The following is a 13086-nucleotide window of genomic DNA, read 5'->3' as shown; positions in this document are numbered from 1 at the left end:
AATAGAAATAATTCTTTTCAGAGAAGTAAAAATAAATAAATTAATTTGGTTTCTTCTTAGACGTACTAAAAAATATGTTTTCATCATAGTTTTTCGGCATTATACAAAGATCGCAATGATGATTGAAATATACTGACAGAACCCGCATAAAACTAATCTGTAAAACAACTTCTTCAAATCTTGTAATATTCAAAGACAGTAGACTACAATTAAGTTGGAAAACTTTGATCCCCATGAATATTTTCTAATGTAAGAATGTCCTAAATTAGGAACAAATATTCAGGAAAGGAATGAAAGAAAGCTTTTAAATGACAAAGAAGTTATATTTCTGGTAAAAATTTAGCTTAGGGTTTTGTTTTTTTGCAAATTAGATGAGTTGAGTTCTTAACTTTTAAATTAGAGACCTTTGAGAAGATGTTAAACCACAATGTGTTAAACCACAATGTGTTATATTTGTGCACTGGAAAGGCTGAGTGTAACAGATGCATTTAGCTCTAAAAATAGAGCAGCTGTGCAAGGCAAGGATTAATTTTGCTCATTCAGCAGACATTGCTCATTCCATGTGGTCTTTTGAGTTTGATAAAAAAAGATCTTATATTAAATTTTTTCTAATTACATTGTTTTTTTTTCCTGGAAAATTGGAGAGGCCAGAACCCAAGCTGTGTACCGTAGAGTTTGGGAACATTTTTAAAACAAGCAACATCTTTGTACCATTTTAGAATAACTATATTAATAAGAACTCGTAAGAGCCAAGATACTGAAGGAGAAGGGGTCAATAAAAAGCTGTAGAAATGCATTTATATATTTCTGCATTACTGAAATTACTTTATTAAGAATAGGTCACAAAATTCTATCACTATAGATGTGGAAATCATTCTGGATTGTCTTCTGATGGTCTATCGTAGTATGGAAAAGTCTAATATGGAACATTCACAGCTTCTGAAATATTTTCAAAGGATCAAATAGACAAACATAACTGACAGATTATAACTTCTATGGTTAAGATCTCATTAAAAAAGGTTTATTTCCCTGGACTTTTTCCAGTTACCCATTGGAAATTAATAGCTTTCCCCCCTAATCTGAGTAGATTCTAGTTAATAATATATTATAATGTGTTACTTGGTATCTGAACCTATGGCTTTGGAACCTTGATATTAAAACAATTTCTAATGGGAATTGTACTCATGTACCTCAAAAGTCTCAGATAGCTATTCACACTAACACAAGAGAGTTTTATCTCTGAAATAAAGAGAAAAGTATGCTTTACTTCCAGAACTGCCGCCTGGTTCCAGTTCTACAAGCAAATGTAACTTTTGAAATGAATTAATTTAGCAGAAATTTTCTGCTTTCTTTAAAATGACAAAAACAATATAAGCTTTCTCCTTTGGGCCTTGTGATTCTTCATATCACAATGCTTCTGGCATTAATTCATGCTCACTAGCGCCTCCCTACAGATGCAGATTGAAATATATTTTGAACCTACAAAGTCCTTGACTTACAATCATTCATTTAGTGACTATTCAGTTACAATAGCACTGAAAAAGTGACTTATGATCATTTTTCACACTTATAACTGTTGCAGCTACGTGATCAAAATTCAGACACTTGGCAACTGACTCATATATATGACAGTTGCAGTGTCCTGGGGTCATGTGATCACCTATTGCAACATTTTTGACAAGCAGAGTCAATGGGGAAGCCAAATTCGCTTACCAACCTTGTTACTAACCTAACAACTGCAGTGATTCATTTAACAACTGTGGCAATGAAGGTCATAAAATGAGAGAAACTCAATTATTTTGCTTAGAAACAGAAATTTTGGGCTCAGTTGTGGTTGTAAGTCAAGGACTACCTGTACTCATTTCCCCCCCCCAAAAAAATGACAGGTATGGACTTTTCAGTTACACCAACAAATGAAAGGGGGTACAAAGTGGTGTTGTGATATACCCCTTAAAACTGGAAATATATGAAATTGATGAGATTTAAAAGAAGCTGGAAGAATTAGTGGGGGACACCTCTCTCCTGCCAGTTCTTAAAGAGACAGTAGTGTGCCCCCTCTTTAAAGGAGTACTGCTTGACCTAGATAGCCTGGACAGTTTTCCTCCTGTCTCCAACTTCCCATTTCCAGGGAAGGTGATGGAGGAAGTGATTGCATGGGCAGTTTCAGAGAACTCTGGATAAAGCAAATTATCTAGACCCCTTTCAGTCAGGGTCCAGGCCATGGTTTGGGACTGAGATGGCATTGATAGCACTCATGGATGACCTCTGGCAGGAGCGGGATGGAGATAGTGCATCCATCCTAGCTTTCTTAACCTCTCAGCAGTATTTAATACTACCGATTGTAGTATCCTTCTGAACCAGCTCTGGGAACTGGGGGTGGACTGCACTGTACTGTACCTTCTTACAGGGCCAGTTCCAGTTGGTGTTGATAGAGAGGAGAGAAATCTAGCCTATGGCCCTTACTTTCCGGGGTGCCTTTCAGTTCTGGTCTCCCTCTCCTTCTATTTAACATCTACATGAGGCCGCTGGGTAAGGTGATCTGTTGGTTTATCATCAGTATGTGGATGATACCCAGCTCTATATCCCATCCCTCTTGAGTGATGCCATCGATGTCCTATCCCAGTGTCTGGAAGCTGTTGGGGACCAGATGTGGCAAAACATACTCCAACTCAACCCTTGCAAGACAGAGAGACCGTGGGTATTTGGATCCTCCAGAGACAAGGATCTTCCATCTTTGGTTCTGGATTGGGCAGCCCTGCCCCAAACAGGCCCCTTATGCAATTTGGGGGTTCTCCTCGACTCACAGCTCCTGCTTGAAGAGCAGGTGGCAGCTGTGGTCAGGGCAGCCTTTGTATACCTTCAGGTGATGTGCCAGTTGTGTCCATACCTGGACTGGGAGGCCCTGCTCATGGTAACTCATACCCTTGTAATCTCCAAATTTCACTATTGTATCAGGCTCTACATTGGGGCTGCCCTTGAAGACCATTCAGAAATTTCAACTGGTGCAGAATGCAGTCACACAAGTAGTAACTGGTGCCAGATATATGGCACATGTAATACCACTCCTGCAGGAGCTGCACTGGTTACCAGTATATTTCCAGGTGCAATTCAAAGTACTGATCATTATGTATAAAGCCCTACATGGCTTGGAACCAGGGTACCTGAAGGATTGCCTTTTCCAAGAGTTCTACCCATCCAATTAGATCAAATAGGATGGGCATGCTACAGATCCCATCAGCCAAAGACAGGGACTAGAAGATGAGCTTCTTTTGCAGCAGCCCCTGCTCTGTGGAACATTTTATCTCTGGAGATTAGAATGGCTCCAATCCTGTTAGTCTTCTGTAAAGCACTGAAGACCTGGCTATACTTTGGAGCCTACATGCGCCAAGGGTCCCACCTCCTGGCTATATTGTTCAGGCCAGATGTCTTGTTTTTATATACTGAAATTAGATGTTTTAAGGTTTTTAGTGTTTTAATTTTTTTATTATTTTTATTGTTTTAAAATATTTTTTAAGATTTTAATTGCAATATATGTTTCTGAATTGGACCCATCCAGAGTTGTTTGCTGAGATGAGCATCTAAATATTCTTCAGGCTAACTCTAAATAAGGGTTAGCTTATGTATTGTCCCATATAATTTTGCTTAGGCTTTAGGCTGATTGCTAGTTATAAAAGAGGAAAACAAAGATGTAGTGAACAAATTACAGTAAACATGAAATCTGTGCTGGGAGTTCCTGGGAAATCAGAAATTTTGGAGAACCATGAAAGAGGCATCAGATGGCAAGCCAATTCTTTTTCATAATCCAAATGGGAAAAGACCAATGATGATGCTAATGGTTTGAAAAACATCAGCCAACATCAGTTCTTATTATTGTGGAACTTCTGCTTGGCATCAAACTTCACAAACTAACACAAAAACAATGAAGCATCATCTTCTTGTATTCTGTCATACCCCCTTTTAATATGTATTACTTTGATCTTTTTCCCCACTTCAACTGTACTTATGTCAGGTTGATTGATTTTTTGGTATTTTATTCTGCTTGATTTGCAAAATATAAAAGGAGTCTTTGTTACATATGCTGCAATTTGAAAGATATCTGACATGCAGTTTCAGTACTGATTTGGCTGTACTAAAACATTTAAATGTGAATTAAATCCAGTTTTGGTCACAATGTAAAAAAGATGTTGAGACTTCCGGTTTTGTGCAGTAGCGACCGGTTGCGCGCTTGCGGATTCTCTGCACCACATGGCTAATGTCACCCTTCCTGGCAATGAAGAAAGAAGGGTGCTCCAGTGATTCTGGAAAGGCAGCGGCCATTCCATTCGACTTGGGGAAAGCTTTGTAACCCGACAGGAGAAAGGCTGGCCATATTGCATCGGCCAGCCCAAGCTACTAGCAACCAAAGTCCAAAAGCATTACCAGCACTACTGTGAACAGCATGCTTGAAACTGGGTGAGAAATTCGATCTTGTCTTTTCTATTCTACATTTAATTTCCTGGAAAAGATCCCCAAGAAGCAAAATACCTCTGAAAGGGAAGGAGGGGGATTTCCGCCCCACCCTTATTCTAACGGAAGCAGCAAATTAATCTTTTTATGGAGGATCAAAATATATGGAAGTAAAATAAATATAAAACCTGAAATTTAAAACTTAAATCTGGATAAATCTAAAATTGTTTGAATAGTTAAGACTCTCATTTTAAAGATAATTATTCATTTTGGAAATTGAAAAACAAATAATTGCTGACACCTAGTGGTGGATGAAGACTATGACAGCTATGACTTTAATATAAGACTTGGCAAAACATGGGAAAAGCTAATCCGTGTTTGTGACCTTCAAAGTTTTAACAACAAAGAACAGCTGTGACAAAAAAGACAATAATCTGGGCTATAGACAAAGAGAATTATAAATTTCAGGGGAAAAAAATCTTTTTTGAACTATTTGGATTACAAACATCTATTTAATTGGGACTCTAAAGCTATTTGCAGAGAAAAGAAAGGAAGAGAAAAACTCAAATTCTTGGCCATTATGGATCAGAGACATGTAGAAATAACATATCAAGGAAACAAATACTTCACAGGAGGAGATACATAGCATACTTCAACTAATTCAAACAATAATGACTTTAAACCACAAAGAAATCCAAAATAACTTTGAAAATATAAATCAATCTATTTCTAAGTTAACTTTACAACAAAAAAATTCCCAGAAAACAACAACAGAGAAGGAGCAGATAAAACAGATAAATGGATATATAATTGAGAATAGAGACTTAAAGATGGAACTTAACAAAACAAGGAAACATGATTTAATCCTAGTGGGGGGGGAAATCACAAGAATTGGAAAAAACAACTTATCCCTCAAGATTACAAAATAAATCTGAGAACAAGAAAACAGATTGGATAAAATGGGCTTGAGATGTCAGGAACATCGGAGAGAAAGGAAATGATAAGAGAAGTGGAGAGAAAGAAAAAGATTTTCAACAAACATGGAAAGGCAGAAGCCCTGTACAAAGACACTTCACCTTTTAATAATACCTTTTAATATGATTTACTTTTAATATATACAGCAACATTTATGAACATATGGAAAAACTTTGAGTCAGCAAAATACATTGATTAAGAAAGGAAAAGGAAAAAGACTAAAGTGGAAACCAAGAAAATAGATGATGGGACTTACCAGAGAGAATAGTTAAAAAAGAAACATTTGTTTGAATATAGTTAAAGAAATAGAAAGGTTTTGGAATACATATATCATTTTAAGAGGGATGAATTTCCTAAATAATATAGTATGTTTTTTTCTTTTTTGTTCTCTTTCTTGATATGAGTAATATAAAAAAGTTGAAATGACTTAGATAAAGGAAATGTTTTAGAAACTTAAATGTGATTGCATGTGATAAAACTATAGGAAGCAGCCTTATAATGGCTTTTCTCTGGAAATTGTGGGTGCTCTGTCACTGGAGATTTTCAAGAAGAGACTGGACAGCCATTTGTCTGAAATGGTATAGGTTTCCTCCCTGAGCAGGGGGTTGGACTAGATGACCTCCAAGGTCCCTTCCAACTTATTATTAGAATTAACTTATGCATCTAGATCTGCATGTTTCATGTAATTATAATAAATTTATGTTTACTATTATATTCATTTATTTAGGATTAAACCTTATATAACTGACTGAGATATCCTTTAATGTTATATTGCATATCAGTAAACTTTATTAGAAACATACTGATACTGTGTAGTTCTGGCTAAAACATTTTTAGATACTATAATTTCAATACATTTATTAATTAAAAACGTCTCCTTTGATTATGCTGGTTCTAATGATATAAAAAAGGACATAGACTGTGATATGTTCATATCAAGCAACCCAGGCAAAGCTGATAGTCCAAGTGCTGACAGTTGCAGACATGATTCTAGCAAATTAAATATTTGCTATCAGAGTAGCAAATATTCTGAGAATATCCCTTCTGAGGAGCTCATTGTTGTCATGTCTTTGTACAAAATTTTATGAAACAATGTACAATTATGCTATTTTCACAAATATATTTCTCTTTAGGTCATTACATGTATGTGGATTCGCTCTACGTCAAGCACTTTCAGGAAGTAGCTCAACTGGTTTCACCTAAGACACTAACTCCAATGTCAGGCTGTTTATCTTTTTATTATCAAGTACAACAGGAAAATGGCATTGTTTTTACTATTTATACAAGAGATGCAAATGGCTTTTATGAGGAGCTTTGGAAAGCAGATAGACCAACGAGTAATGATTGGCTGCTAGGGGAAGTTGATTTCAGCGCACCATATCCAATGGAGGTAAGGGTCTAAAAACAGACCTGAATCTTTGCATATTTACAGCTACTTCTTGACTTCTGACCACAGTTGAGCCCAGAATTATGGTCAGAAGTTGTTGCTGTCATTAAGCAAGATCTTCTGAAGAGTGGGGGAGGCTCTGGGTTGCTGAATGAATGGACATAAATCCAGGACTACGTTTATAGAATTTGTAATGTTATACTAGAGTTTCCTCTTCAATATGGTAGGGGCTTAACTTTATTTTAAGAATGGTATGGAGTAATGATTTTTCTCTTTATGGATTATTTCCTTTAATTTAAACTCCCTTGAGAATTCTTATAAGATGCCATTCCTTTTTTTTAAAAAAAGATTCATGTTAGACATAGGAAAATGGCATGCAAGGCAGTGCACATTTCTTTGACAAATGCAAATATGTGTTGCCAATCACTGCATCTCATTTGTAGATAGTGGAAAACATAGATCTATGGTTCTTTTGGAACTCAAATCTAGCCTGGCCAGCTAGACTTTGAGTTTGGCATGTAAACATGAATGTATGTATTGTACAGAAAGTGAACAATAAGGGTTGTAAATTTGAATTTGTTTCTGCACATCCCAAGTTTCTGGGATAAGGACAAGTAACAGCGGAGATGCTATAAAGCTTCCTCCTTATGATATTTGGAGTGACCCTACTAGGTAAGTGAGCATGTGATTGTAACTTTAATCACATATAAACGTTTTTTATTGTTTTTTCTCCCCTTGATCATATTTTAAGTTTAACCAAGTTATTTGAGTAGCAAATGGTAAATGATTTCAAAAAATATGATTTCAAACTTTTTCCTATGTATATAAATAAGAGTTAGCTGGGAATGAATGAATTTGCTTCTTTAAGACATCTGATCGCCAAAATAACAAAATAGCTCCGGATGGCCCCCGACCTTCGCTCCTTCCGGCGCGATCTCAAAACCTTCTTTTTTGAACAAGCTGGCCTGGTCTGACGGGATGGGGTTGGGTTTTTATAATTAGTTTTAATTTTTAATATGTATCAATTACTACGGTCATAGTTGTTTAATCACTTTTTGATTCTTGTATCCTGTTTTTTATTATGTATTGCCCTGTTCACCGCCCTGAGTCCTTCGGGAGAAGGGCGGTATACAAATTAAATTATTAAATTAAATTAATAATCTAACTATGCTTGGATATTTTTGCAGGTTGTTTTTGAAGTTGCTTTCAGCAGTGCCAAAGGAGGATATTTGGCTCTTGATGACATTTCTTTCTCCCCAGTGTTCTGTAGCAATCAGACAGGTACAGATTTCCCACCTTAATTTAGATTTTAAGTGAACATGAATATGTTGCATAATATGCATTTTTCTTTGCCAAATAGTAATTTAATTGCTATTATACAGTAAGATAACCCAACATATCTTCAGCATCAACGAGCATTGATAATTTTTCTCATATGATGTCACCTCTAGGCAAGATGGGCAGCATACAAGATAGACAGAAATACAGATAGATACTAGGTCTAGGACATCAGTAAACATTGAGTAAAAAGAGTTCTGGCCACACACAGGACTATTGTCAGGACCCACCTCAATCCACATCTTAGGAAATAAGAACTCTTGGATGCAAGTTTAGTCCAAAAGGAAAATGTTTACTAGGATGGAATCGATTGTGGGAATACAAGACGGAATCTGAGAAAAGTTACATTTCAATCCTATATTGGCGCGCTCCGACCCTCCGGTTAGCACCCTCTTACCCGGGGATGAGGGTGATCAGGCCCCTGAGCTCAGGTTGGTCTATTTTAACGCTAGATCCGTAGTCAACAAAGCTCCCCTCATCCGTGACCTGATCGAGGAGGAATGTGCGGATCTAGCGTGCATCACGGAAACTTGGCTGGGCTCGGAGGGAGGGGTGCCTCTCACCGAGTTATGCCCGCCGGGTTTCCGGGTGCTGTACCAGCCGCGGGCTCAGGGCAGGGGTGGTGGAGTGGCAGTGGTTATTCGGGAGACTTTGTGTCCCCGGGAGGCCACCATTGTCCAGATGGCCGGGAGTGAATCCCTCCTCTTGAGATGTGGTCCTCGGGTTCAGTTGGGCTTGTTGCTTACATACCTGGCGCCCAGCTGTGTGGCAACAGCCCTGCCTGAGCTGCTCGACGCCCTCTCAGGGTTGGCAGTGGAGTTCCCCAGGCTTATAGTCCTGGGTGACTTCAACCTGCCGTCACTGGGAGGGTCGTCGGAGTTGGCTCGGGAGTTGATGGCTTCCATGACAGCCATGGGCCTGACCCAGGTTATTGAGGGCCCGACCCATGAGGGGGATCATACTCTCGACCTGGTGTTCCTGTCTGGACAGTGGTTGGACGATCTGGGAGGGGGTTCCCCGTCCATCACCCCTCTGTCATGGTCAGATCACCACCTCCTGAGGCTGGTTTTCCGTCATGCCACCCCCCGCCGCTGGGCGGCGGAACCGTCCAGGTGGTTCCGCCCCAGGCGCCTAATGGACCCGGATCGGTTCCAGAGGGCGCTTGGGCCTATACCTATCACCCTTACCCACAGCCCAGTCGATGCTCTGGTGGAGGCCTGGGAAACGGCTGCCACCAGGGCACTTGACTGCGTTGTACCCATGCGACCTCTGACCCGGCGCAGATCCCGTTGGGCCCCATGGTTTTCTGTGGAGCTCCGGGAGATGAAGCGTCGGAGACGAGGTCTAGAGAGCGGTTGGAGATCCAGCCGATCCGAATCCGACCGATTGCAGTTAAGAACCTTTATAAGGTCTTATCTTGCGGCGATAAGGACGGCGAAGTCTAACTACTTTGCCGCCCTTATCGCGTCCGCAGATAATCGCCCGGCCGCCCTGTTTAGGGTGACTCGCTCCCTCCTTAACCAGGAGGTGAGAGAGGATCCCTTGCAGGGACGAGCCGAGGAGTTTAGTCATCATCTGGCGGACAAAATCGCTCGGATCCGGACCGGTCTGGACTCTGACTGGGCAGAGTCTGACGTGGAGGAATCAGGCGGTCTTGAGCATGTTATCTGGACTGAGTTCGACCCTGTTTCCCCTGATGATGTGGACAGGATCATGGGGAGACTGAGCACCACCACCTGTTTGTTGGATCCGTGCCCCTCCTGGCTAGCATATGCGGCTCGGGAGGGAACACGAGGCTGGTTCCATGCAGTAATAACTGCTTCTTTGAAGGAGGGTGTCTTCCCTGCCGCCTTGAAGGAGGCGGTGGTGAGGCCCCTTCTCAAGAAGCCTGCTTTGGACCCGGCTGTTTTAAACAACTATCGTCCAGTCTCCAACCTTCGCTTTCTGGCGAAGGTTGTTGAGAGTGTGGTGGCGCATCAGCTCCCTCTGTTCCTGGAGGAAACTGATTATCTGGACCCGTACCAATCGGGCTTCAGGCCCGGACACAGCACGGAGACGGCATTGGTCGCGCTGGTGAATGATCTCTGGAGGGCTAGGGACAGGGGTTGCTCCTCTGTCCTGGTCCTATTAGATCTCTCAGCGGCTTTCGATACCATCGACCATGGTATCCTGCTGCGGCGTCTCAGGGGGTTGGGAGTGGGAGGCACCGTTCTACGGTGGTTCTCCTCCTACCTCCAGGGCCGCTCGCAGTCGGTGTTGACAGGAGGGCAGAGATCCGCCCCGAGGTCTCTCATTTGTGGAGTTCCTCAGGGGTCGGTCCTCTCGCCTCTCCTGTTCAACATCTATATGAAGCCGCTGGGCGAGATCATTCGTGGTTTCGGGGTGGGGTATCACCAGTACGCTGATGATACCCAACTTTTTCTTTCCACCCCGAACCAACCCAGCGATGCCCTCTCCGTGATGTCCCGGTGCCTGGAGGCGGTTCAGGTCTGGATGGGGAGAAACAGGCTTCGTCTCAATCCCGCCAAGACTGAGTGGCTGTGCATATCGGCATCTCGGGTTAACCAACTTATTCCACCTCTAACGATGGGGGGTGAGGTGTTACCCCCCGTTGATAGGGCTCGCAACTTGGGCGTCCTCCTGGACTCACGGCTCAATTTTGAAGACCACATAGGAGCCGTGACCAGGGGGGCTTTTGCACAGGTTCGCCTGGTGTGCCAGTTGCGTCCCTATCTGGACCGAGACGCCCTACGCACAGTTACTCATGCGCTTGTTACCTCCCGTCTGGACTACTGTAACGCTCTCTACATGGGGCTGTCCTTGAAGACCACTCGGAGGCTTCAACTGGTGCAGAATGCGGCCGCGCGAGTTGTAATGGGGGTCTCCCGATACTCCCATGTAACACCTCTACTCCGCGAGCTGCATTGGCTTCCGGTTGCCCTCCGGGTGAAATTCAAGGTGCTGGTTATTACCTATAAAGCCCTACATGGCCTGGGTCCGGGCTATTTGAGGGAACACCTGCTGCCGGCATCAAATGCCCTTCGCCCAGTGCGCTCCCACAGGGAGGGTCTGCTCAGGGTGCCGCCGGTGAGAGATTGCCGGCGGGTGACACCCAGGGATAGGGCCTTCTCAGTGGGAGCGCCTGCCCTCTGGAACCAGCTGCCGGTGGAGCTGAGGACTGCCCCCGACCTCCGATCATTCCGCCGGGGCCTGAAGACCTGGCTCTTTGAGCTCTCGGGCCCAGGCTGAGGAGAAATTTTAATTGGGGTTTTAAGTATACAGGGTCAATTTAATATTTTTTAATTTGGTTTTTTAACTTTTGTAAGGGAATAGGGCGGTATATAAATGTAACTAAATAAATAAATAAATAAATAAATAAACCATTCCCATTCCAGCCCCTCCCCTCATCCATTTGGTCAGGCTGTCGTCAGTTGCTAGGTGTCAGGTCCTTCCATGGGAAAGGGAACTCTCCTTGGTTTTATGGTTATTGCTTTCCTTTTCAGTTGTAAATGAAGATACAATCCAGACCTGTCTGTCCCCCCTCCCTTCCCCAGTAAAACACCCCCTGTTGTTTGAAAATCGCTTTAGTAACCATCCTCTCCCCCCCCCCTCGGAGAGATGGCAGAATCCCCAGAAATAGCACGTTGTTCTACCTATACAATTATGAAATGTGATATAAATGGATTCTGACATTCGGCTCTCCTTTCAGAAAAAAGATGAGTCCATCTGTGGGGAAAGAAAACATATAAATGTTAGCCTGGTTTGTTTGGATATTCTGTATGAAACCTCTTAAGCAACTTAGGTGCTTTAACATGGAGTTTGTTAACCCACTCATTTTCTGAGGGGAGGTGTTTCCATGCCACTAAATATTGTATCGTTCCATGGTGTTTTCTGGAATCTAAGATTTCTTTCACTTCAAAATGTTGTTCTCCTTCCACCATGATGGGGGGGGGGTGGTGGTGGGATTTTTTCTCGTAGTGGTGATTGTTGTTCTCTCTTTAATAGACTGCAGTGGAAGGTTGGGTGTATTCGTCTAAGATTTTTGGGTAGTTCTAATTCAACTGTTACTGGGTTTATGATTCTTTTAATTGGAAAAGGTCCAATATATTTTGGTCCTAGTTTTTTACAGGGTTGGAGTGATTTCAGGTATTTTGTGGATAAATATACCATCTCTCCTACCCTAAATGGTGTGGGATCGGTTCTTTTTTTGTCTGCCTGTGTCTTGTATGCTTTCCTGGCATCTTCCAACGCTTTCCTAACGATTGGCCATGTATTTTGTAATTGAGCAATCCATTCCTTCAGATCAGGGATAACCGGTTCTTTTGGGGTTAGTTCTGGTATTGGGTTGAAACTCTGGCCTGTAGCTACTTGAAAAGGAGTGTAACCTGTGCTTGAGTGGACTGCATTATTATATGCTACTTCTGCAAAAGGCAGTAGGTCCGTCCAGTCGGACTGCTGAAAATTAATATAGCATCTCAGATATTGTTCAAGTATATTATTAAGTCTTTCAGAAGCTCCGTCTGTCTGAGGATGGTGACTAGATGACAGTCCTTGGGTGGTTCCTAAGAGGGATAAAAATTCTTTCCAAAATGCCGACGTAAATTGCACCCCTCTGTCAGATATGATGCGTTGTGGTACCCCGTGCAATCTGTAAATATGCTGTACAAAAAGTTTTGCTAATGCTTTTGCAGTCGGGATTTTTTGGCAAGGTATGAAATGTACTTGCTTAGAGAACAGATCTGTGACAGTCCAGACTACGGTGTTTCCATTACTTTCTGGCAGTTCTACGATAAAATCCATGGCTATTTCTTTCCATGGGGCTGAGGGGTTTGCCACCGGTTGTAACAGACCTGGCGGTTTCCCTTGCAGTCTTTTGGCCATCGCGCAAATTTGACAGCTACCCACATAGCTTTCTATGTCCTTCTTCATAGATGGCCACC

General features: G+C 42.0%; 1 protein-coding gene across 1 annotated transcript in view; it reads left to right on the top strand.

Moving 5' to 3' along the window:
- MAMDC2 (MAM domain containing 2) overlaps positions 1–13086 on the top strand; it is a gene marked incomplete at its 5' end in the record, with an annotated part of 90474 nt that overhangs the window by 56059 nt on the left and 21329 nt on the right. The window contains 2 exons of the mRNA XM_081316201.1: positions 6555–6811; positions 7996–8089. Coding sequence (XP_081172327.1) covers positions 6555–6811; positions 7996–8089 — 351 coding nt within the window. The remainder of the gene's footprint in view (positions 1–6554; positions 6812–7995; positions 8090–13086) is intronic.

Source organism: Vipera berus, assembly GCF_964194415.1.
Source record: "Vipera berus genome assembly, chromosome: 2".
NCBI classification, from domain to species: Eukaryota; Metazoa; Chordata; class Lepidosauria; order Squamata; family Viperidae; genus Vipera; species Vipera berus.
The sequence above is the reverse complement of the archived record's forward strand: the minus strand, read 5'-3'. Positions and strand labels throughout refer to the sequence as shown.